Source organism: Pristis pectinata, chromosome 18 (assembly GCF_009764475.1).
Source record: "Pristis pectinata isolate sPriPec2 chromosome 18, sPriPec2.1.pri, whole genome shotgun sequence".
NCBI classification, from domain to species: domain Eukaryota; kingdom Metazoa; phylum Chordata; class Chondrichthyes; order Rhinopristiformes; family Pristidae; genus Pristis; species Pristis pectinata.
This window is the reverse complement of record NC_067422.1, coordinates 6,232,266-6,259,631: the sequence shown is the minus strand read 5'-3', so window position 1 is coordinate 6,259,631 and position 27,366 is coordinate 6,232,266. Positions and strand designations below refer to the sequence as shown.

Sequence of the window (27,366 nt, the reverse complement as noted above, 5' to 3'; positions counted from 1 at the left end):
TGTGATAAGTGATTTTTTTTAATATATAAATGAAGTAAATCTATTAACTCACATCTGTCAGCAACTAACTCAGGTTGATTGACAAATGATTTTAAAAAAAGAGGTTGTTAATTTATAAAGCAGCTACTTGAATATATAGCTGTGTATTAGAATGCAGTTAATGACCTAAAGGATCATTTATGTTCTCATCACTGAAAGTTCAGCGGCTTTATTTTAAGTAATCAATATTATAAAGATTCAATATTTCCTCAAGATTCCCGAATGTACTTGATGAGAAAATCCCTCACTTCTGAGATGTGACCCATCTCTTTCATGGTTGTATCTCGGTTCCTGAGTTGTACCAAGCCATTCTCTAGTGTAGTCTCATTGACGACGATTGTAAAAATCACTCCCATCTCATCATACCTGCCAAGAGAGAAAATTAAGTGAACTTGGTGCAGTATATGAACATTGTCTAAAGATAATGAATTTTTATGCACGAAAGCAAAAGGTATCAGGAAACACGAGGTCTGCCACTTAGTTGGAATTTCCCTTTGCATTCTATTTTTAAATTTTCATTATGAACTAGATAAACAATACTTTGACCGAATATAAATTAAACTTTATTCTTCCTGAATGGTGTGATATTATTTTTCTACCATAGAAATAATCCTTCCAACCCTTTGTGACAGTGAATATGCAAAAGGCCAAGATGCAAATACCATCAAATTTTAGAATACTCTAAACAAACTGATCAAAATGACAGCTACAGGGGAAAAAAAACTATTTCAAAGCTACATACTACAAATGCTGGAAATAAATCAAAACAAAAAAAGCGCTGGACATATTCAATGTGTTAGGCAGCATCTTTAGAGAAAAACAATGATAACATTTAAGGTTGATAATCTTCCATCAGACAGGTTAGAGAATATTCTGATGGAAGGTCATCAAGTCTGAAATATTGACCGTTTCTCTTCCCACAGATGCTGCTTGACCTGCTGAGCATCTCCCATTTTTATCTAAGAGAATTTCTGTTTCCAGCTTAGAGTGAATAGCCAATCCTCTCCAAGGGAATTAAAGTACATCTTGTCATACAAAGGAAGTAGACTTAGAAACACTTTTTTAAAAATTTAACTCAATATCAAATATGAAAGGCTGTAATGTGGCTGGCTGAATGATGAAGTACTATTCATCAAACTTAGCACAAGCTCAATACATGCTCAGAGAAGAGCATGTCATTGTTCAGTAAAGGATGAAATCCTTAAGAGTTGATCAATTTCAGATATTGTCAACTCCCAATTTACTGGATTGTAGTTTAACTTTGGGAATTTTCATCAAAAAGTGCCCCAAGCAGGAGCTTGCTTCAAAAGGAAAGAAAGAGGAAACCCTGGCTACTGGGCAGCTCTCACATGTAAACATCTGCAATTTCTGTAGATGTGTCCACAGACGTAGGATTGGATCATTGAGTCACCTCGGGAGCTATCAGTGAAAAGCTGGTGTCTAAGTAAACAGAGTACAGTAACTGCATAAGATTAGTGATAGTTCATTATCTTGTTGCAGAGTACATTTACTGGTCAGATTACAGCAAGTATTTAAATTTTTAAAGTTTGAAGCTTATAGCATCACACAGCAATTTCTGTATCCTAACTATACCGTGAAGTTTTGCAAGCATCAACAGGTGGTATTAATACCAAAAAGTGAGTGCTTGAAAAGTTGGAAAAAAGTACTACTGTAAAACAACTCTTAGCAGAATATGAAATCAGTAAACAGATGGTTCATATTTTATCAAAAAAAATACAAGATACTGCTGAATTCTTATGAGCTGCATCAGTAATACAAACTCATTGAGAAAAACAGCATGAGGATTTGGACAAAACAATGCTGCCACAGATCCATCAAAGAAATTAAGGTATACCTGTATCTAGTTTTATTTGTGCTAAACAGGCCAAATTATTTTTGATGCTCTGGGAATGGAGAGGTATTCATAGTATTCATGAAAAATAAAAAGCTACAACCATTTCAAATTTACAATATTCTCAGAGACCTTGGCTCTCGAGACCAAATGATGTGTTTTGGACCTCAAGTTCAGTAAAGAAAGATTAACATTCATGCTGTGCAAATGCAACTGGGGAGTGAGACAGATTTACCTGCACCTCCCTAAATATCATCTACTGCATTCAGTGCTCCAAGTGGCCTCCTCTACATTGGCAAGACCAAACGCAGACTGTGACCGTTTCGCAGAACACCTGCGCTCCATCTGTAACCGCGATCTGCATCTCCCCATTGCCAGTCACTTCAACTTCCCTCCCCCGACTCCATCACTGACATGTCAGTCCTCAGCTTCCTCCACTGCCGGGAGAATTCCAAGCGCAAACTGGAGGAACAGCACCTCATTTTCCGTCTTGGAACCTTGCAGCCTAACGGCATGAACATTGAATTCTCCCACTTTAAATAATCCCCTGCCCCTACACACCCATCATGCTTCTCCTTTTCTTCCCTTTCCTAGCCTCTCTTTTTTCTACCCCTTCTTACCTTTGACCCATCCCCCGGTGGATCTGCTCCCCCCTCCTCCCCCGCACCTGCCCATCACTATCTCTTACCTGCATCTACCTATCACCACCTTGTGCCCATCCCGCCTCCCCTCTTTTGTCCACCTCTTACTGCTCTGCTTTTCCCTCCTACAATATATATTGGGCTTCCCCTTTTCCTATCTTCAGTCTTGAAAAAGGGTCCTGACCCGTAGCACTGACTGCCTGCTTTTCTCCACGGATGTTGCCTGGCCTGCTGAGTTCCTCCAGCATCATAGTGTTTTTCAGCTGGAAGGTGATAAGTGGAGAAACAAGAGGCTGCCGTCCACCTCCACCTCCCCTCCTAACCTGCTCTATCTGCCTTTTTTTCCCCCTCTCTTTACCCATCACCTTCCAGCTTCAGTTTGTTTTTTGCTCTAGATTACAGCATATGCAGTCACTTGTGCTTCCAAATGCAGCAGCTGGCCACTTAGGGAATTTGCTTTGGAAACTGACAAGGCAATCTCTTAAAGTGGCCCCCTGCCATGAACCAGCAGCTGTGGTACTATCACTACTGTTGAAAGAAAAACATCCTGAAGGAACGCATCTCCACTTAGAACATGGGATTTGATAGGAAATAGTGTTTTGCATTGGGTTTTGGAAAATCGCAATACGGACAATTTTCTAAGAACGCAACCACTCCCTAACACGGAGGTTGCATGTAGATGAGGGGATCAAGTATAATCTATCCATTTGCTGACAAGAGAAAGCTTGGCGTCATTGTGGGCTGTTGGGAAGAGGCAGAGAGATTTCAAGAAGTACAGACAGGCTAAGTGAGTTGGCTAATACATGGTGGACAGAACTTAATGTGGAAAAATGTGAGGTCATTCACTTTAGCAGACAATTAGAAAGGTGGTGTAATTTTTTTTAATGAGGAGAAATCGAAAGGTATCAGTATTTAGAGGGACCCGAGTGTCCTTGTACATGAATCAGTGAAAGTCAATAAGCAGGTTTACCAAGCATTTAAAAAGGGAAATGCTATGTAGGATTTGCAATCAAGTGTATAAACATTTAGCTCCAATTGCAGACAGCCCAGATGATACCACATCTAGAATATTGCGTACAGGTCTGATCTCGCTATCTAAGGGAAGATATACTTGCAATAGAGTGCAGCAAACTTTTGCCAGATTGATTCCTGGGTTGATAGGTTTGTCATTCAATGAAAGATGATCTCATTGAAATGTACAAAATTCATAAAGGGCTTGGCAGGGTAGATACAGAATTAATTTTTCCCCTGGTCGAGGTATCTGAAATCTGGGGCTACAGTCTTAAACTAAGGGTTCTGCCATTCAACAAGATGAGAAGAAATTTCTTCACCTGAGAGGTGACAACTCTTTGGAATTCTCTACCAAAGAGGGTTGGGGATGCAGAGTATATTCCAGACATAAATCAATAGAATTAGACGAGAAGTGATATTTGCACTGGCAAATGGTGCTGAGATCAGCTAGGATCTTGTTGAATGGCAGAGTAGACTCAAGCTGCTGAATGACCTGTTCCTGCTTCTTATTTCTCATGCTTTTATGTTCACTGAATGAAACACTGCATGGATCATAAGACCAGAATGAAGACAATGTCACTTGTGTCCAAGTGGCTCCAGAGACCATAGGCTGTGGACTACTCATCATCAAGTACATATTGTTAAGTATGGAACTTTTGTACTCAATATACTCTCCCTCTATTACACAAAAAGTACTACTTGCTGCTCATTTTGCTTTGTCTAAGAATCATTACAGTCTTACAGTCTATTGTTTCTTGTCCAATTATTGCTGTCTTCTTTTGTGCTATACTTTCTTTTCAATTAATTTCTCTTCCATTCCATCCCTTAACTTACTTTGTATCTCCCATCTTCATCCTTGCATTTTTGTGCACTTTAAACCTAAATTATCTCTAACTTTTCCCAGTTGATTAAAAGGCCATTGATCTGAAACGTGATTATTTTAAACTGCATATAAACCAAAACACTTTAAAATAAAATTAAGTATTTCACACAATTTAACTTAAACCCTACTGAAATTATTCACTCAGTAGCAATGGCAAAGTACGTCTTACTTTATAGATAGCTGCTCCAATGACATATGCATAGTTTCGAGGTAGCCAGGCCAGACTGTAACTTTTTTCTCCACTAGTTCTTGGAATAGCCCCTCACATACCTGAAAACAAAAAGTGATGGCTAGAATGACAAAGGTAACTAGAAAAACTGAACAAGTTTGATAAACACAAATCGTTATAAATACTTCTGAACAGACTAGATAGGAAACATTCAGAAACATTCAAAAGCTATTAAAAATAAAAAATGATAATCAAAAATTTTTTAATTAAAACACTTGAAACATTTAGCTGAACTCAATTAATTCAAAAATATGTATACTGCCTAATGTCCTCCACAGCCATTTCTCTACAGAGAAATAATGGATTAGCTGTTCCTGCGCCAAATCTAACTCAACACAAGATCAGCAGTAGATTCCATGTGTTAGGATTCGCCACAACTTGAAGTTTGTTCACACTCCACCAATTGACTCCACAAGGAGTTCAACATCAAACTACCGTCAGCAAAACCCCAACAAAGTAAAGCCAACATATTTGGAACTTCTTTGTTTGTACTGGAACACCAAACATAATGGTACTTAAATGCAGAACTGCTGGGAGTTTGAGGAAGAAACATCAATATTTTCCAGCAAGTCCCAGCCTTCTTTTTATATATATATAATCTATTTTGTAGTGCACCATGTATCCCATAGTTGTTTGGACATCCTGTTGATGGGCTAAGTTCCAAAAGCATTCCTGACATAAAGATCTCAAAGATAAAAACCTTAGAGCTAAAACAGAAATAATGAATGGCTCCAAACAGAATTATAAATTTCAAAACATATCATAAGTGCTTACAGTGCATGGTGACTGAGTGCAGTTTGGTTTAAACAGAATAGAGCAATGCAATTAAGACTTGATTAATGATAAAGACAATGCAATTAAGGCAAATCTCCATGACTTTGGTTTCATAAGAAAACCCAACATACCTGACGCAACTCAATTGTAGGTCCTTTGCCCATGTCCAAAGCTACTTTAAATGGAGCTAGAAATGGATGAAGCTTTAGCACCTAAAAAAAAGAAACAAGGATGTTAACTTTAGCTATTTTCAAAGCAAGCACCTGGCATCCGAGAAAGCTGTTGAATAACATCCTTAAATAAGTGTACTGAATGGCACTAATGTAGTTCTAGAACTGAATCTTACAGTAATGCAGCACGAGAAGTCAGCCAGCCCACCATGCCTGCAACAGCTCACTGAAAGAGTTGAAAATCAAAAAGAAAATTGCAGGGGCTGGAAATCTAAAATAAAAACATAAAGATGCTGGAAATACTCAGCAGATCATAATCAGCAGGTCTTGATCCCACTGGATTTTCATCACAGCTCTGCAAATTTTCCTTTTTCCAAGTTACAGGTATCTAATCTTCTCTTTTTAGTTACAACTGCATCTGCTCTTGGATCAGAACATTTCAATGCATAAAAGAATTTCTCCTGATCTGTCTATGCTTTTTTCTTTAAACAACTACTTCAAATCAGTTGCTCACTCTTGCCCTCCTCAGTGTCTCTTTGTAATCCCAGCAGACCTGGCGGCCCAGCAGCCAGTTGCCTACCCCAGAACCCCTGACCTTTCCCAGAATGTGTTCAATGAATCAGCTATGATATAAGACGGCTTCATTCTTGGAGAATGAGATCTTCAAGATTGGTAGAGGCCAAAGTGGAGGGCTGGGGGAATTGAGCAGGAAAGGACGAAGGAGGAAGGGAGAGGGAGCTGAAAGGGAGAGGGACTGAGGAAAGGGGATGTCCAAGGAAAGCAGGTCCAGAGGATGTCCAAGGAAGGGGTACAGAGATAGGGAGATCAGGGGAAGAGGGTTCTGAAGGAAGGAGAATGACCAAGGAAAAGGGTATACAACTCCCAGCAGTTCTGCATTTAAACACCACTATGTTTGGTGTTCCAGTACAAACAAAGAAGTTCCAAAGCTGTACTTTGCTTGGGTTTTGCTGACTGTAGTTTGATGTTGAACTCCCCGTGGAATTTATTGGTGGAGTGGGAATGTGGAGGAAAAGAGCAAATAACTAATCATATTGGACCTCCTTTCCATTGAACCAAGACCTCTATCTATCAAGATTGCACATCAATTACCACACAATGCCCACTGCATTTTAAAAGAATTCATCTTCTATTCCTCAGAACTAGAGTGCAAACAAATCAACTTTGAACCTGAGGGACTGCATAATATGACATTGTGTAGTAAGTTCGACAAGGAAACCAAATATTAAACCTTTCTCTTTCCCAAAGGATTAAGGATTGGTTTTCCTTCCAAATTAAAAATATTTCCATCTAGCTATATGAATAAATTTGAATCAGTATTTCCATACCAACCAATCTGAGAAGAACCAAGCCTGGCAAGTGTAACAGATATCTAAGTGCATATGCACATCATTTCAAGAGTCCAGAGCTACTGCATTTTTATGCGTTATTGAAAAGAAAACATCACAAAACTAAATGAGTGTGATGGGGCAACTGCTTACTTTGTGGTAGATCTCCACAACTGGAAGATCAAAAGTGCTCTATTTACATAATAAACTGCTTTCCTGTGTGGTTCACGCCTTTGCAAACAAAGTAAAGCAAGTAATAAATGCAAAAGCAAAGCAACCAAAAGGTGCTTGCCAAGTCAAATTATTAAATGAAATTTAAGAGAACTATTTCTCATGAATTTAAAGTTCCTTTACCAGTCAAACAAAATGAAAAGATTACTGGGAGCAAGGAGAAAACACTCGCCAGAAAGGTGTGCTATCCAAAAAAAAGTCTACATAGTTAAAGAATATTGAAAGTGCAATTTCATTAGAAAATCAACATGGAAAAAAAGTACGAAGGCTAAGAGGGAGAAACATTGCCATAAAATTGGAATATCTTGCCAAAGATACATAATAAACCTCTGATAATCCACTACCCAATTGTGACAAAATCCTGATTGTTTGGTACCTGGCTCACGGAGTGTTGACTCCCATGCTCCCTCTAACACTATCAGATACCAGTTCCCAACCTCCTTCAAAACTAACCTGGGCCCCAGATCCTGCAATCCCTTTAAACTCACCGGAATGTCTGCCATTATGGCACCCGCAAAGTCCCAAGCCAGCACATTAACAAAGTTTTATTGTATCACTGATTTGCTGGTGGAATGTACTCAGTTAATATGTGAGCAACTAAGAAATATAAAGTAACTACAATGTGTTATGCAGACTGTTGGCACTGCTGTCTACAACAGAACTGCAGTTCTACAAAAGTATGTGCTCAACTCCAAATGAGGACAGAGCCTCTAGTTACAGAACTGTGTATTTAAAAAAAATTAATCCACATTCATATTCAAATATCTCTTACTGACCAACTGCGAAGCAGCATTTCTAGAGGCCCAAGAAGAATTCTTGTCATTGGTTCAAGGACTAATACATATTATTGAGATAAATACACATCACGGCTATCATTTCAATAAAACTACAAAGCAAAACTATCCTCAAATGTGTCCTTGATTTTCCACACATCCAAGCATTTGGCTTACCTTTTTCTGATTTATTCTCAATTTAGAATCAACTTTTTCAGTCAACTGCAGTGAATCACATAAAAATGCCATCACTCCTCGATCCAGATTCCCACTCACTGACAGTACATGTGGAACAACAGTCCTTCTCCCATCTCGGCCCTTTTAGGAAAAATAAACAAGTTCTAGGAAGCACTGATGTACGAGTTAGCATCGGTTAAATGTCATTTGCTCACCTTCAAACTCTCATCTTTTCTCCCCTCTTCTGAAATCACTCATGTCATACTTCCATTCATACAAAGCTTTTTCATGTTCCTCAGAAATATCACAAAATTCACATTTTACGTAACACACAATTTCTACATTTCAAGGTCCCATAAACAGCAATGGGATAAGTAACTGGTTAATGTTCCAGTGGTATCAATAGTTTTAGTGGTTTAGTTGGCAGACTGTTGGTTGAACACCAGAAGAAAATCAATGCTCTTCAAACCATGCCAATTCCAGCCAAATCACTGTAACAAGCAACTCCTCAATTCAAATATTAGAAAAGCTAAGTGAACTCATAAGCAGGTAAGTCACTAGAACCACATGGGATTCATCCAGTGCTTTTGAAGGAAGTACAGCAAGAAATTGCAGTGGGAATGATTGTGATCGTACAGTGCTCCTTGGATATGGGATGGTGCAAGAGGACTAGAAAGTAGCAACAATAGCCAGTCGGTTTAGCTGCGGTGCTGAAAAGCTTTAGAGGCATTGAACCGGAACAGGGTTAAAAGTCACCTGATGGAAAATTAAGGCAAATTCGTCCAGATCTGTTAAGGGAAATAGTGTTTAACCAATGTGGTAAGGTTTCTTTCTTGATGAGATTACAGATAGAATTGATGAAGATAACGTAGTCCACATGGACAACCAGAATGATTTTGATAACCATCTTAGCAGCAAAATTGAAGCATATAACATAAAAGGAATATTGACAGCATTGATACAAAGTTGGCTAAGCAATCAACAGCAGAGGAAGGTAAACAGTGGCATTGCCCAGGGATCAGTATTATTGAAATTGTTTCTCATTGATTGATATTAATAACCTAGATAGGGTGCAAACTTTCTAAAGTTGAACTGGGCAGTATTATGAACTGCAAAGAGGATAGTCATAGTCATAGGATAGGCATAGATTGCAACAGGATATAAACAGGCTGATAGAATGGGTAGATGAAGTTTAATGCAGAGAAATGAACTGATGTATTTTGATAAAAAGAATGAGGAAAGCCAAGAGAATAAAGGATACTATTCTAAATGGGATGGTGGAGTACAGGAACCTGGGAGTACATGGACACAAATCATCGAAAGTGGCCAGGCAGATTGAGAAAGTGGTTAAGAAGACATATGTATTTCTGGGCATTCTGAGTAGAGACAGAGAGTGTAAAAACAGTGCAGTTATGCTAAACCTTTATAAATCTCTGATCCAGCTTCATCTAGAGTACTGTGTTCAATTCTGGTCACCATGTATGGAAAGGATGTGAAGGTATTAGAAAATGTTCAGAAAAGGTTTACACAAGTGGTTCTTGGGATAAGGGACTGATTGGAGAGAGTGGGATTGTTTCCTTTGAAAAAGAGAAGGCTGAGGGAAGATTTGATGAAAGTATATAAAATGCTGAGGAGTCCGAACAGGCTATTCTCTTAGATGGAGGGGTGGAGAACTACAGGTCACAGGTATAAAATTATGAGGAAGAGAATTCAGTTGACATGAGGAAAAACTTTTTAAAATTGTTGTTCAGCTGGAATCTGGAATGCAACACCTGCAGATGTGGCGGAGGCAAGTTCCACCGTGGCCTTTAAGAGACAATTGGGTATTTATACAGTGGGGGAAAAATTGCAAGGTTACAGAGAAAGAACCAGAGGGTGGAACTAAAGAAATGCTCTGTAGAGAGCCAGCACTGACATGAATGGGTGAATGGCCTCCTTCTGTGCTGTAACCATTATATGATTCGAAGTCTCATTTAGGATGATACTTCTGACAAAACAACATTCTCTTAGTATTACAGTGAAGTGCTGACCAAGATTAGATGCCTGTCAGAGATGGATTTGAACTTTGACTCAATTCAGTAAGTTAACACATGACCCAAGTGGCACAACCATGAAGTGAGCATTCATTATTAGTATCAGCCTCACACTTGAACCAGATATGGTTCTTTCTTCTGATCCAGAAGAAGTCAAATGAAGAGAGGCCAAAGATGTAATCTTTGTTCTTCAGCCCATAATTACTACTCTTAGCAGGATCACTTAGTTTAGCAACTATAATTACAGCCACTTTTATACAATAACTCTGTTCTATATAGAATTTACCACTGTTGTTTAATAGTATCTCTTACACTACAAATAAACAAGGATCACACACGTACTTGCAAGCTTGATTTATTTCCATGGTGCTCACGCAGAAGATCTTTGTCTCCCAGATTTATCAGTGTCTCAATTGGCTCCTTACCCCAAGGAAAAGTGAAGTACAGTGCAGTTCCTTTAATTCCATCATTATCCTGGGAATCAATGGCTGTAAAACTGGATGGACTTCTAGCAAACTACGAAACAACCAAATAAAAGTGATAGAAGGGAACTTACTAAATGATTAATAACCAAGCTTGTTCCTTTCCCAGTCCTTCCCACAACATTAAAAAAAAACCATGAGAAAGTGGTGTCAGGAACAAGGAGTCATTATCTCAGATTAAGGGATCAGCCATTCAGGACTGAGAATGAAAAGTAATTTCTTCACCCAAAGGGTAGTGAATTTTTTAGAAATCTCTACTCATGGAGGGATATTAAGGCTAAGTTGGTGAATATATTTAAGACATGCATCAGTAGATTTTTTGAAATAGGGAAATCAAGGGATACAAGGTTAGAACAGGAAAGCGATGCTGAGCTAAAAGTTTTAACCATGATTTTGGTATGAGGGGTTGAATAGCCCATGTCTGCTTCTATTTCTTATTTTATTTTAACAGACTTTGGATTCCAGGAAACAAAACTTAACGGATACATTTTGGACAAAGTTAAGAGATTTTATTTGCTACTTTTCAAACAAAAAAGAACTCTATTAATAGTCTCTTCAGTTCTTAAGTGGTTTTGATCCAGCTGCAAAAATTTTTTGAAATTTTTAAATGACGCAACTGACTCTTGCATATTTTTTGAGAAGGTAGTGAAGAGATACGAAAAGTAGGTGTTATTGGTTTTTAATGAATGTGAAATTTTAGCCTTTTTTAGTACCTAGCAAATTTCAGACCTAATTGATACAAAACGTATACTGATTTGGTTAATGAAATCATTTAAATGTACTGCTTATTCTAGATATTTTATTTCTCTAGAAAGTACATGGATACAACTAAAGGAAAGACCTTCAGCTTATTTATTGAAATACTGCAGTTTACATCACTTCTTTTCATGATCCACCATTCTTACATAGATCATAATAGCTGATTAGACAGGATTGTTAGTGAGTTTGGAACAGTTTCCCTCAAAACAATATATCAAGGATACAAAAATAGATTCAACAACTTATACATCTGTGTGTTAAAAATATTGAACTTCCACATCCGGCCCATTATTCCTGATGCTATGACAATAAGCAAATATAGAATAAAATCTGGAGACACAAGAGACTGTAGATGCTGGAGTCTGGAGCAACAAACAATATGCTGGAGGAACTCAGAGGGTCGAGCAGCATCTGTATGGGGGGGGGGGGGAGGGAATGAGTTGTAACTGAAAATTCCCAACAACCCCCAACCACCTCCCCCCCCCCCACCATCCCCCATAGTTGCTGCTCAACCTGCTGAATTCCTCCAGCAGATTGTTGCATGGAATAAAGTCTGTCTGGAACTATTATTAAAGTGATGTAACTGACTGAAAAGTGATCAGAGAAAAATATTCTGAAATAAATTTTGTTTAAATAGGTACTTCTTACTTTCCTCCACCACAGTAAACGCTGACGCACCCAGTAGTCTAGCCAACGTCCTGAAGTCCAAGGAGAACTAAACCATACTAATGATGCCAATTCCACCTCCACAGTTCTTTAAAAATAATGGGAGACTAAAGTTACTAAAGAGTAATGAAATTGCTTGTTACAATATTACCCATTCATTCAAGTAACATTTTTTATTCATGGCTTGCTCCACGAAGCCACATTTCTCTTTAGAAGAAAAGCAGGATATTTTTCTTCAAAAGCAACGAATTCTGCCCAAGGAATCAACTGAATAGAGGCAATAACTCCACAAACAATACTAAAGTAGGAGGCATGGCGCATATTTCTAAGAAATAAAGGAGGCTGCCAGGAATTAAGACGATGACAGGCAAATTTCAGTGTTGATGACAAAAAAGGTGGTAAGGAAAAACAATTTTACTTTGAATTGAAAAAGGGATACATCAGATGCAGCAACTCCAGTGGATACAGTTATAAAAAATCTATAGAACTGGGTACTGGGAAAGAATAGATTATGAACAGAGATGTTATAATAAATTCACACTTAATCCCCCAATTGGAAGCTGCTGTACAAATTTGTGCTCCAAATTATCACAGAAGTTTTGAGGGAATTGAGAGGGTCAGCACATATTCAGCGAGAAACAAGGACCTCATTTTAAACAAACTAGAATTTGCTTTCTTTGTGAATAAATGATGCTGTTTTACTGTTGATAACTTGCTCATGAAACAGGAAACTACTGTATGTTGCATTTGAATTGCTTACCTTACCGCATTGCACACAGTGGAGTATTTAGATGAAGGAATGGGCTGATAACATACCCCGATCTCAGCCAAACCAAAAGGTAACTTCCTGTTCACAAGATTCAAAGATGTGGTATATTCACGAAATGCTCCTACAATAGATTAAAAGTAGTAGATGTGAGGTTCAGACTTCAAAATAAAGTTAATTACCTATGTGATATAAATGATAAAACCTCATTCTTAACAGCTTTAACTCTTAATATGTATCCTTAAATAAAATCCATTTTATGGACATCATAACACTGGTCTTAACCTAAATCACCTGCAACTTTCCCCAAAGCATTTGTATGCCTAATTCCCTTACATCAAAATACGTGTCTCAATTTTCCTTCATCTACACATATTTTCACCTAAAGGTTATGCGTGACGTACATCTCAGACACCCCTAACAAGGCAAAACGACAATTGACGGAAAATGATGTGCAATGAAACTCCTACTTGGAATTCTAGTTTTATAATGACCAGGTTGATTGTGCACACAACCCATACTTGTGCATTTGTACTCAAAGAATTATAATTCAAATCAAACCTCAATAGGAACAGTTTCTGAAACAGGAATTTTGACAGTTATGCTACACCAAAGGGGGCTCACTATACCCGTTGATCTTCAAAGACAATTGTTTAGTTTGTTAATGCCAATATGTTAAACAATATAAAATGTTTAAAAAGGGAAGGAAAATTTATTAAATTTCAAGTATTGATTTCCATGTGATCTTTCACTTGTCACCTACCCCAAGAACTGACTGGTTACTTGATTGTTAGCATTTCCCTTCTGTCCCAATTCCACTTTACCAGAATGTGTTGTGAAGTGAATGGAGGAATGTGAGGAAAATGTGGAAGAAAAATAAATATTACAAGAGAAAAAAAATGAAAATTTGTACACACATTTGACAGACATGTATGCTTGGGCATGAAAGGATTTGGGTTTTCATGAGTAAATTGATGTTTCCTAGATTAGAGCAAAATTACAGCTCAACCAGTAATCAGTAGCAATTGGACAAAGAAAACTCCTCCTGGTAGTAAACCACGTCAGTATTTTGAAAATCCTTGATTTTGTTTTATTTTCTACTATCCTGGAGCAATGGAAGAATTTTTTTTTTTATGAACATTTTATTGGCAAGCATTTTACATTATACGTCAACGTCTGAGACTATAGTCAGCGTGGATGTAGAATGAGTAAGAAGGACTGTCACAAGAAAAATGACATGAAAATGTTAATGGTATTTTTTTTTATTTTAAAATGGCAGAAGCACTTCTGAATTGGCCATTTCTTATTTCTAGAAATGTTCAAGTTTTTACTGCATTAAGAATGTTATAATTAGTTGCTGAAAATCATTTTGGATAATGATAAATGGTAATTAGGTTTCCCTGCCCATTTTTGATCTGAAGCATGGCACTTCTTGGTGTCTGGAGTCAACACTGAAGACTCCCAGGGCTAGTCCCTCACACCTGCAGACCACTGTACCACCACCTCTGGTGGGTACGTGCTGCTTATGGGACAGGATGTACCCAAGGATAATGGAGGGGTCTAGCAGGTTGTCTGTAAGATGTGATTTTACCAGTATAACCATCTCAGCTGTTGCTTCATTGATCTATGGGACAGCTCTCCCAATTTAGACACTCGTTTCCAGATGTTTGCAAGGAGGATTTTGCACAGTTGAATGGGCTGGGAGCAATTTTGCCTTGACCAAATTCCATGCCTGGCTCAATGCTAGGTAGTCTCCCTGCTATGTTCAGTGGTTACAGTATGTGGCCAAAGTGGCTAGCTACATAATTTCAGAGAACATTTAAGAGTCAACCACAATGGTAGGCCTGAAGTCCTCCCTTGAAGGGAATTATTGAGCCAGATGGAATTTTACAACAATAACATCATTTTAAGGTCATCATTACTAAGACTAGTTGTTAGTAATGTTGTTAGTAGCTCTTTCTAAATTCCAGACTATTAACTAAAAATCATGAAGCAGACAGAAGATGAAGACAAATTTCTGAAAGTACGCAAACTTGAGAAGGATACTCCAAAATCCTGCAAAACTCACAGCACTAAACTCTTTTGAGAGATCAAAAAAGCCAAGAATAATAGTTTACATTGCTCCCTGCATTTTATTTGGAGTTGTCAGGCAATGAAGAAAACATCCAGAAGATGGATAGGATCTCCCACGTGTCTTTAGATAAAGAAAGGATAGCAGAGTAGAACCAAGATGGATTTTTGTCTTGCCATTGATTATTATGATCATTGCCACAGCTAAGACAAGATAACTCAGTATAAACTGTGGCTGACTAGGTACTTTCTTGGTCTGTGTGACTACCTTAATACATGCAGGAAACATTTATTTCTCTTTTGTTCCATTCTGGATACCACATTTAGGATAGATGTGTAGGCTTTGGGAGAGGATGCAACAAATTTTATTAGATTGGTTCCAGGGATGAGATATTTTATTTATATGGATAGTCTGGCAAACCTAGGATTGTTATTGGAGTGGAGAAGTTTAGGAAAGGATGGAATTGAGCCGTTTAAAATTATGGCTTTAATCAAGTAAAATTTTAAATACTGGCTAAACAGGTGATAATCAGAGGGCACACGTTTAAGGTGATTTTGCAAAACTTGTCTACTCGTCAAAAAGACCTTAAAAGGAAGAATGGACTGTGCCGTACTATTCTATGATTTTAAGCAATAATTAGGTGGCCTTCTAAAGATCTTTCTCTTCCCCAAAACCCATCATATATCGAAATCAAAACTCGATCACAATTTCTGTACTAATCATTCTTTACTAGTTCACGTAATTCTGTCTCCTCCCTTCTACAAATTCCAGACATTTAAAAATCTAAATCATCTTCACTCAACCATGTCACTAACTTCCTAATTTACCTAATTTCTACTTTTTTCTACTCTTAAAAATTGAGTTGCCATCTTTAAACACACATCTCATAGCTCAAATTTCTTTAAAATATTTTTAAAAATCTCAACTGATGCAATTGAAGATCACATCCAATAGGTCAATGCTGCCATCACCTGTTGCTATAGCAGAACTGTTGCTAGTTCTTCTATGATTTCCTACAGAGCCCCTCTTCAATCTCCTCCCTGATTGCAGAACTGCTACCTGGAAGTTGCCATCAAGGCAAACTATACATAAAATTTCACATTCTATAAATTCTATAGTTCAATGCACCCAATTGGAATGAAATAAAATAGCTGGTGGTCTATTTGTGGTGCAGAGAATTACAAGCAACGTTTCAAGTCTGGAAGCTAGATTCAAATTCAGCCCGCAATCATGAATCTAAATATGAATACTGCAGCAATTACCAACAGGCAAAATTAGTTGGTGCACCGGTAGGTTGGCTGTGAAACAAAAGAAAACTTTTAGAGCTTCTATTCCACTCCAGATATCAACTTACCTATTGGGAGCTTGATTGCTACAAAGAATAACTGTGGAGTTATTACTGTAGAATAATGTAGCTTTGAAATTCCTCAAAAGTTAACAATCTGCCATTTTGTGGTATTCAACTAGTGTATAAGGTGGATGATGTTGCAAGGTTTAAGTCTTATAGCTGAAGAAAGAAACCAGAATTAATAATCTTTCTATCATATAGGCTGATCATCAAAGGGAACAGCTGCTACAATCCACTCTGTTCAGATCCCTTATCATTTTATAGACTTCAGTCAAATCTCTCCTTAGTCTTCTCTTCTCCAAAGACGACAGTTCAAGTCTCTCATTGTAATTATAGTTCTTCTTCCCAGGAACTACTCAATTAAATCTTTTCTGGACCCTTTCTAATCCCTTCACATCCCTTTTATGGCAGCCAGAAATCAACACAATACTCCAACTGAGGCCAGGCCAGAGTTTTGTAAAGGCTCAGCATAACTTCCCTGTTTTTCTACTGATAAAGCCTAGAATTGCATATGCCTTATTAACCACTTTCAATGTCTTGTGCACACATACCCACAGGTTCCTCTGCTCACACACCCCATTTAGAACAGTATACTTTATTGCCTCTCCTCATTCTTCCCACCAAAATACACCACCACATATTTCTCTGCATCAAACTTTATCTGCCAATTCCACCAGCCTGTTTATATCTCCCTGCAACCCATGACTATCTTCTTTGTGGTTCACAATACAACCAGGTATTGTGTCATACATAAGCTTAGAAATTTTGATGTGTATACCCCTTTAGTCTGGATCCTTAATATAGATAAAAAGCAATGCCCCTGCACTAATTCCTGGGGATTACCATTAGTCACCTTCATCTAGTTCAAAAATCAGTCACGTGCCACAACCCTCTGTTGTCCATTACCTAACCAACTTCATATCCATGCTGTGCCATATGCTTCAACTTAGCTCATGAACAAAGAGCTTTACTAACATTTTTCTGCTGTGCTGCTTTGGGTATTGAATATGCCAAAATAGCCCTTCAGCACAAAACTTTCAGATATTTGCAGAATGAAACCAGAAAGCTATATAAAAAAACAAAATTAACAGATCTTCACACTATATGAAGGAACAAATGCACATGTGTGCACACACACCCAACATTATTAATAATTGCCTATTTAGGGTAGTAAGAAATTGCGGACATTTTTAACATTATTTGACATTTTTAACATTATTTCAAACGTATTGAAGATTGATTTACAACCTCACCCTATCACTGCAATTTTTGGATTACCAAGGATAGAGTCTGGCCATTTATCTCCTTCCGCTAACTGTATGATTGCTTTTGTTACATTAATGGCCAAACGATCCATTTTGCTTAAATGGAAGGATCCAATACCCCCTAATACTTTTCAATGGTTTTCTCAAACTATATCATGTTTAAACTTGGAAAAAATTAGGAGTGGTACTGTTGATCCTTCGCTTAAATTTGAAGATATTTGGAGTCCATTTATTCAATATTTTCACATGATGTAGATCCCCTTTCAATAACTTTCCAACTTGGACGGACTTGACGACATAATATTGCTCTGTTTCTACTGAGAGATTTTAGCCCAGTTTTTTTTTCCTTTTTTTTGTTGTTTGTTTTTCTTTTGAAAAGTTTTTTTTTGTTTAGTTTTTTATTGTTTATAATATTTTTTATTGGTTTTTTTTAAAAAAATTATATAATAAATATTTTTCTTTCCTTTCCTTTATATTATATTCATTTACTAAGAGATCGTTGGATCTACAGATTTTTAAAAATATTTTATTGTTCTTTACGATTATATATGCTATGATTGTTATCCTGATCTCTTTGTATTACATGTATAAATATTGATGCTATATATCAATCTGTATTAATTTGAAAACTAATAAAAAGATTGAAGAAAGAAAGAAAGAAATTGCCCAAAATAATGTAAGCATGGAGTAACAAGATGGTGTAGTGACTTGAGTGCAGACTGGTACTCATTCAGCTTAAACAGCACAATTTATACTATGCTTCCAGCTGGGACCTTCATTTTTTGGGAGTATTATCATCTGATGCAGCTATTGTAATAAATAAAAATATTGGAATACAGTTATCTGATACAATTATTTAAAAAAATCCATCTCCTGTTGATGAAAAGATTGGAGCATTAGAAAAACATCTCCCTCAGCTATTACATAGTTGAGATTGCCATTGTTACTATTCTCACACATTATCAATCTGAGGCCACATTACCTCCAATTATAACAGCAAATCAACAAATAAAGCCTTCTTTGAGGACTTTTTTCAGTGATATAGTAGTAAAGTGGTTATGTTATTGGACTAGTAATCCAAAGGGCAGGAGTTAAATACAGAGGTAGAAATCAAATCTCATCAAAACACAAGATTAATTTATTTAATAGTTAATTAAATTAATCTGGAATAAAAGCTGTTAGGAGGACAGCGAAATTTTTTTTCTTTGCAAGATTAAAAAAAACCGTATTGTCCAGGGAAGGAAATCTGCCTTCTTACCCTTCCTGGACAACATGACACAAGATTCACACAATTGTGGTTAACTCTGGGTTATCCTCAGCCCTTGCAAGCCACACGGGCAATTCAAGGTGGCAGACAAATGCTGGCCTTGCTAACTAGTTGTAATAATTTGCAACTGAGAAAAGTGTACAAGTAACTTAGCATCAGTCAGACTTTTCATTAAGGAATAAGCACAAGAAAATAGGAGCACCGGTAAGAGTAAGCCACCTGGCCACTCAAGCCTGCCCTGCCATTCAATGTGATCATGGCTGATCTGGCCCAGACCTCAACTTCTCCTCTATGTCAGTTCCACTTAACCCACAATTCCCAGATGTTTCAAAAAATTATCTACGTTACCTTTAAGTACTTCCAGTGATCTTTCCTCCACAATCCACTGGGATAGAGAATTCCAGAGATTAAACACCCTCTACTAGAAGAAAATCCCATGCACTTCAGTTTCAAATAACCACCCCTTATCATTTAACTGTCCCAGTATCTTGCAACTATGTCCACATCTGAGACACACCCATTAGTAGAAAACTCTCAACATCTTTCTTGCCATATCCCTTTAGAACCTTACATTCTTCCAAATTCCAATGAATACAGGTCTAACTTTTTAAACCATTTGTGATAGGACAACCTTCTCATCCCAGGGATTAGCCTGGTGAATTTCTTCAGGACTGCCTCCAACACTAGTATAGGGAGGAGGTACAGAAGCCCAAAGACCCACACCCAACAATTCAGGAGCAGTTTCTTCCCCTCCATCATATTTCTGATCGGTCCATGAACACTACCTCATTGTTCCTTTTTTTTTACACTATTTATTTATTTTGTAATTTATAGCTTTTTATGTCTTTGCACTGTACAGCTACCGCAAAACAACAAATTTCACGTCATAGAAGACAGTGATAATAAACCTGATTCTGATTCAGAAGTGCATAACACTTTCCTACGTAAAACTCCATTTGCCAAGTTTTGGCCCATTCTCTTAACCTATCAATATCCTGTTGCAGAGTCCAATTATCTTCACTGCAACATAGCCTGTGTAGCGGTTGCTACCGCGAAATAAAACAAGACGCTAGTCGAAGGATTGCCAAACAAGAACTGATTTATTTTCCCGCCTTGCGCTGGCCTTTTATGGGAGACTGTTCCTGCCCAATGTAACCGGCAATGACGTATATGCTACGTCATCAAGTCTTTCCCGCGCGCAGGTTCTCCCCGTCGTTCGGGGAAGACAAAGGCCCACCGCCATCTTGGGCCTCGCCACTCTGACGCCGTGCGACCCGACTGCCGAGCTGGTTCACTCGCCCGGCTGGTGAGTCGCTACACATGCAACCTATTTTTCATGTCACCAGCAAACTTGGCTACCTTGCAGTCTGCCCCCTTCTCCAACTCATTAATATAGATAGTACATAATTGAGGACCCAAATGAGGGGCATTCTACTAGTTACTTCTTTTAAGCTGGATAAAGACCCTTTCATTCTGGTTGTCAGAGAAACAGTCAGTCTTCGATGCATGTTAACACACCACCCAATAACATGAACACTTATCTCGTGCACTAGCCTTTCAAGTGGCACCTAATTAAACAACAATAAATACTAAGTTTTCAACATGTATGCCCATAGCAAATAACACCAAAAAAAAAATTCATTGTGATGGAATGGAACATGTCATTTAGGAATAGGAATCTTACTTTGTGAAATCAAAACAACAAAAGTGATTATGCTATTGACTGTCAAAACCAAAACATACAGGCTTTAGAACTTTGCAGTTTTAGGTTTTGCAAAGGAAAGAATTACAGAAAATTAAGAGATAGAACTCAATGATTCAAACTCATTTCCAACTTGCACTTTACAGCAGCAACTTTAGGCCTTCATACATCCAGTCTATTATCCGACGTACTGAAGACAGCGAGGAAGGCTTTCAAAGTTTGCGGAGGGATCTGGACCAACTGCAAAAATGGCAGATGGAATTTAATGCAGACAAGTGTGAGGTGTTGCATTTTGGAAGGACAAATCAAGGTAGGACATACACAGTAAATGGTAGGACACTGAGGAGTGCGGAAGAACAAAGGGATCTGGGAGTTCAGATACATAATTCCCTGAAAGTGGCATCACAGGTAGACAGGGTTGTAAAGAAACCTTTTGGCATCCTGGCATTCATAAATCAAAGTACTGAGTATAGGAGTTGGGATGTTATGGTGAGGTTGTATAAGACATTGGCGAGGCCAACTTTGGAGTATTGTGTGCAGTTCTGGTCACCTAACTATAGGAAGGATATCAGTAAGATTGAAAGAGTGCAGAGAAGATTTACTAGAATGTTGCCGGGTCTTCAGGAGTTGAGTTACAGGGAAAGATTGAACAGGTTAGGACTTTATTCTTTGGAGCATAGAAGAATGAGGGGAGATTTGATAGAGGTTTACAAAATTATGAGGGGCATAGACAGAGTTAATGCGAGTAGGCTCTTTCCACCTAGATTAGGAGAGATAAGTATGAGAGGACATGGCTTTAGGGTGAAAGGGGAAAGGTTTAGGGGGAACTTCTTCACTCAGAGAGTGGTGGGAGTGTGGAACGAGCTGCCATCTAACATGGTAAATGTGGGCTCACTCTTAAATTGGATAGATACATGGATGGGAGAGGTCTGGAGGGTTATGGACTGGGTGCAGGTCAATGGGACTAGCGGAATAAAGTTTCGGCACAGACTAGAAGGGCCAAATGGCCTGTTTTCTCTGCTGTAGTGTTCTATGGTTCTATGATTCTACTTAGTTTCATGAATTTATTAAATGAAAAGCAAAAGACTACAGATGCTAGAAAGTTGGAATAAAAACAATAAATATCATAAATGTTTAGTAAGTCAGGGAGCAGCTGTGGAGAGAGAAACAGGGATAACATTTCTGGATGAAGGCCTTTCATTGACTGGAAATACCAACTCTAATTTCTGTCTCCAAAGACACTACTGAATATTTCCTGCATTTTATGCTTTTATTCAAGAACGATTAACTCTCATTTTCAGGCCTAACAGATTTCCACAGTTCAGATGACAATGGAGGCAAGGGGATAAGGAGCGAGGAAAGGGAGTGGTGTAGGTGCTAGGTAGTTTGAAATCAAGCAGAAGTATTAAATGAAAAAATTTAAATCAATCACGTTATTTTGTTCCAGCAGAAAGTCCTCTGGAGCTCATACCAAACTATCCTAGAAGCACAATGGAATGAAAAAAGTTTAAAGAATTAATAAGTAATTATGCTGTTATACCTTGCAGGAGATTAGGTCGTAATATGATGTATTCCTTCAATAGGTCTTTTAGTGAGACACTTCCTTCTTTATTTGCATCTTTCTTATCTAATGCTACTTGCAATGTTGCCACATCCATCAGTTTCATTGACTTGTCAGAATTCTGATTCACCTTCAACTGATGAGGACTCTGCATTCCAAACACCTGTTCCCTAGATAACACCATCGAGTCCCACCAGTTAGTAGCCAAGTTCCGCTTGAGTTCCATTCCCAAATGTCCATAATTAAAAGAACCATCGACGAGCATGTCTTGTGTGATCTCATCTCCAGATACAAAATGTCTGCTCCGGCAAAGTTCAAGCAACGTTTCGGTAAATCCAGAAAGGTCACAAGTAGATTTACTGCATTTTCTTAAACCCAGCCAAAGGCCAAGAATCTTCCAATGATTTTGGAACAATTTATTGGAGACCTTCCATTGCCTCATAATCATAATGCCAAATTTCATTCATAAAAGACGAACAGGCCTTGTAGATAGTCTTTCATCACCTCAGAATGTTCTAGAGTACTAGAGTACTTTAAAGCCAATGATGTAATTTTTGAAGGATCCACAACAGCAGAAAATACTGCAAAATGATCGCGATGATGTCAATTTTGGAAATATATAGCGAAGAATGATTTTAATACCACAAAACATCTGTAGAAAAAAAAATTCAAGTTTATTCACAGTAATGCAATGTCTTTAACTTTCCTATTTAATGGATTACTATATTGTTTTAAACAAAACTACAGATTCACATATACTTCACTGCAATGATGACTAGAAATGTTTCGTGGTCTCACAGAATTCAGAAATTAGATTTACTATATATGCAATACTATGCTACAAGTTTATTAATTTGGGGTTTGCATTGTTACGTAATCTCAATCAAGAGCAGCAATGGCTATAATTTGTTGTGGAGGATAAATTGTAATCCCATGTTCTCATTTCTAACTGACATCCATGCTGGAAATTATATGTATGGATATGAGGTTGAGTCACAATGCCTCTAATAATTCTCAATATCTAGAGTCACACATAAAACCCTCATCCAGGTGAGGTGTACAATGGCTACAAATGTTATTGTCAGTATTTTAAGGCCTCCAGAGAACTGTGTACCCATTCATTTTAAATAGAACATCAGAACCTGCACAACAGAAGCTTTGACAGATTTCCCCATCAACCAGGACTATAAATACTGTATTGCCCACTATTATCCTGGCTGAAATCAGATAATGCTTCACTGAATAGTGACTGAAGACCTGATTTTTTCCCAAATTCTATGGCTTTATCCTGCCATGAATGAAGCATTACTATGGATGCATTTTTTTTGTGTCACATCACACTGTTTTTGCATCATCCAATGGTGAATGAGTAGAAATTGAACAATGAATCAAAGAATCGAACGCCTGGAATTGTGCTGTCTTTATTCTAACATGTTGTTTAAGAAGTGTATTAAAGGAAAGTGAGAGACAGAGCTTTAGAGAAGGGAATCTGCAGCTCAGGTCAGAAGCACAAGAAGCTGGAAATGGATGAGTGAAAAATTCTTCACATTTGCTTAGCTTGGAGGAGATTTCAAAGGTGGGAAAAGCTCAGGTCTTGAAATAATTTAAAGATAAGAATGAGCCTTGAAAATTGATGTGTTGCTACAATGGGAGGGACAGGGAGCACAGGCATGATGAGTAAATGGGTTGGTACAACCCTCATGATTGAGGGGAAGCATGATAGCAGCTTTATAAAACTCTGGTTAGGCCACATCTGGACTATTGTGTTCAGTTCTTGTTGCGTCATTATAGGAAGGATGTCGAGGCTTTGAGAGGGTGCAGAAGAGGTTTACCAGGATGCTGCCTAGATTAGAGGGCACATGCTATAAGGAGAGGTTGGACAAACTTGTGTTGTTTTCTCTGGAATGGCGGAGGCTGAGGCGAGATCTGATAGAGTTGAAAGATTATGAGAGGCATAGATAGAGTAGAAGGCCAGTATCTTTTTTTCCAAGGGTTCAAGCGTCTAATACCAGAGGGAACGCATTTAAGGTGAGAGGAGATAAGTTCAAAGGAGATATGCGGGGCAAGTTTTTTTTTCACATGGAGAGTGGTGGGTGCCCGGAATGCGCTGTCAATGGTGGTGGTGGAGGAGGCAAATATGATAGGGGCATTCAAGAGGCTCTTAGATAGGCACATGAACATGCAGGAAATGGAAGGTTATGAGCATTGTGGAGGAAGAAAAGATTAGTTTAGTTGGGCATTTGATTCCTAATTTAATTAGTTCAGCACAACATTGGGGCCAAAGGGCCTGTTCCTGTGCTGTACTGTTCTAAGTTTTAAAGGTAAGATCATGAAGTGATTTGAAATCAAGGATGAGAACTTTATAATCAAGGCATTGCCGAATCTGCGTAGGTCATTGAGTATAGGTGAGATGTGCAAATGGAGTATGGTGTAGTTAAGAACACAAGCACCAATGCTGGTGATTCAAACTTACAGGCAGTATAATAAGGGAGTCCATTCTCCCAACTTTTTCTCTTTTGCTTTAGTTTAATTCGGTATCATATTCAGCACAGATATTGTGGGCCAAAGGGACTGTCCTTGTGCTGTACTGTTAAGTTCTTCCCTGTGAAAATGGAACTTAACCTCAGCAGAATCAGATGGTGGTTAAAACCCACCTGGCTCAGTAGTGTCATGACCCAGTGGCCCAACCAGAAAGTTCTCAAAACTTTTCTCCTTGAAAAATTGTAACGTCCTCAGCCCAATATTTAGAAGGATTCAGAGTGGTATCAAGAACCTCAATTCCCTTCATCTGGAGTACAGAGAAGCCCAACATAATGGCGTGCATTACATCCCTACCAACCAAACCCACAAGCACCACCTGTCGTAGAGCCCGTGGACCCTACACCAGCCATCTAATAACCCAAGCAAACTGGAGTGGAAGACACCCTCGACCCAAGGGACCATCTCAGGAGAAGGAGGCGGCTCATTAATGTCTTTCAGGGAACGCAGGCTGCTTTCTTGCCGAGCCTGCCCTTTAACGTAGGCACAAAAAAATTTTGCAGATGCTGGAATCTGGAGCAAAAAAAAACAAACGACTCATCTGTGGGGGCAAAGGGGCGGTCGACGCTTCGGGTCGAGCTCCTACATCAGGACAAAGTTGGAGCAAATCCAAGGCTCACTACGTTAAGAGCCACCCACGGCTGTAATGAGGAGCAGCCCCTCCGGCGTTCAGCGAACTCACCTCACAACCCCCTTCCCGCCAACTGACGGCCGCCTCTCCGGACGGTCGAGCTCAACTTCCGCTTCGCCAGCCGCCTCGCGACTCCGCTGTCGTCACTTCCTGGATCAACGGCCGCACCCAAGCGTTGTTTCACGCATGCGCTCTCATTCGCGCCGCTGCCCTCGGCGGCGTTTGCCGTCGCCTCTTGGTGGAGCGGGGGTGGGTGCAGGCCGCACAGTCTCAAAGGAAACGCGCATAAAAGTCTAACTTATTCAATTTGGGGGTAATTATTATTCCTTGGAGAGGGTGGGAGAAGATATTTATACATTCAGCGGTTGTCCTGATGTGGGGTTTCGACCTGAAACGTCGACAATTCCTCCCCTTCCCCCCCCTCCACAGATGCTGCTCGACCTGCCGAGTTCCTCCAGCAAATTGTCTTTTCTAATATTTTTGCTAGAGTAGGGTGTATCCCTTTTCACCACTTCTGGAAGGTGATGTACTTGTGTTCTTTAAAGTTGCTCCTGAAAACTCACCTGATCTCTTGACAGGCTAGGATCTGCCAGAGGTTGGGTAGTTCAAGAGCTCTGTTAATGCGGCGGGGGAAGAGATTCAAATCTTAAACTAGTAATGAGAAATGTTTCACCTCAGCATGTTATGCAGAAACATTTGTATTCATGAGGATGTTGCCAGGACGAGAAAGCCCGAGTTATAGGGAGAGGTTGGCCAGGCTAGGTCTTTATCCCTTGGAACGTAAGAGAATGAGGAGCGACCTTACAGAAATATTTACAATTATGAGAGGCGTAGGTAGGTGGATGGTAACAGCCTTTTCCCCAGGGTAGGAGAGTCCAAAACTAGGGGGCATAGATTTAAGGTGAGAGGGGAAAGATTTAAAAGGGACCTGAGGGGCAACTTTTTCCACACAGAAGGTGGTGAGTATATGGCACAAGCTGCCAAAGGAAGTAGTTGGGGTAGGTACAATAGTGTCATTTAAGAAGCACTTGGATAGGTACATGCAGGGGCAGGGCTTAGAGGGATATGGGCCAAACACAGGAAATTGGGACTAGCTGGGTGGGCACCGTGGTTGGCATGGATTCATTGGACTGAAGGGCCTGTATCCATGCTGATTTGCTCTATGACTCATGTAAAGTCTGGTGAAGTTGAAGCACATTGGAAGCAAGGAATTTCTGAAGGAGGATACAGTCTTAATGCTGGCAAATAGGTTTAGTGTAGATTGGTAAAAAAAAAGTCAACATGGGCGCGGTGGTTTGAAGGACCCAGCTCTGTGCTGTACAACTGTGACTAAGGTGTTGCTTGAACCGTGAGGGGCAGATTTTTACACTACGGGATTTCCCTCGCAGTGGGTACATTGCCACAACTACTGGAAAATGGATGGCTGCCTGAGGATGGTGAAATCCTTTGAGGAGAAGACTAAGTAAGCACCCTTGTCAGTGCTGAATACAGAGGTTTTCTTTCCAATCCCACAAGAAAAAGAATGAACCCTTGTCTATAATGGTTGACATCCTCACCTTCTTCCGAAGATACATCAAAGAGGCAGAGAAAAGCACAGCTATCAGGGCAATGGATGACATGTAAACAAGTAAGAGAAGCATTAAAGCCTAGCTGAGGGCAGACAAGGATTACATTATGATCCACCTGCATCATGTTCTCTACTAGCACAGGTCACAGCTATGTGGGATATCAGGGTGTGGCAAATCTGGACATGAAGCAGGGTCTGCCTAAATTGCAGAATGGAGCTTAACAAACACTCAACTGGAGAAAGCCAAATGCAGCAACCTGTTTGGTGAGGCTGGGCACTTCTATAAAACCTGCCCAAATGAAAAATGTATCTATGCCCAGTCAACGATACAAACAGAATTCAGGAGTGGAAAGCAATGGTCACAGTGGCGCATAACAAACCAAGACTCCAACCCCATATGAGAAGCACCAGAAGGAAGAGAGGGAGAAAACACAGTGCAATCAGACAACATCGAAGTTAACCTCTCAGTCCAGAGGTAACAGGAAACCAAAAGCAACCCAGAAGCTGTGGCCAAATCAAGGGAGGAAAAGAAGTACCCACAAGCTAGGGGAGCAGAAGTTCAAAGCAAGTAAGAGATATCTGGA

The 27,366-nt window shown here is 39.0% G+C and overlaps 1 protein-coding gene across 1 annotated transcript; it reads right to left on the bottom strand.

The window, feature by feature from the left end:
- Positions 1–25,487, bottom strand: polg2 (polymerase (DNA directed), gamma 2, accessory subunit). Its single transcript, XM_052032934.1, has 9 exons — positions 25,267–25,487; positions 22,026–22,698; positions 12,827–12,956; positions 12,049–12,154; positions 10,502–10,675; positions 8,127–8,267; positions 5,561–5,641; positions 4,596–4,696; positions 1–405 (listed from the first exon to the last, which is right to left on the bottom strand). Exons 2-9 carry the CDS (start codon positions 22,507–22,509, stop codon positions 249–251), a joined length of 1,374 nt encoding a protein of 457 aa, XP_051888894.1. The 5' UTR covers positions 22,510–22,698; positions 25,267–25,487; the 3' UTR covers positions 1–248.
- Positions 25,488–27,366: the final 1,879 nt, after the last annotated feature.

Excerpts from the sequence above, each read along its gene's own strand:
- polg2 (XM_052032934.1), bottom strand. The coding sequence starts at position 22,509 with ATGAAATTTGGCATTATGATTATGAGGCAATGGAAGGTCTCCAATAAA. Across the intron at positions 12,957-22,025 it reads ACGACCTAATCTCCTGCAAG|GAGCATTTCGTGAATATACC; the intron begins GTATAACAGCAT and ends AATCTATTGTAG. Across the intron at positions 10,676-12,048 it reads GTTTACTGTGGTGGAGGAAA|TTTGCTAGAAGTCCATCCAG; the intron begins GTAAGAAGTACC and ends GTTGTTTCGTAG.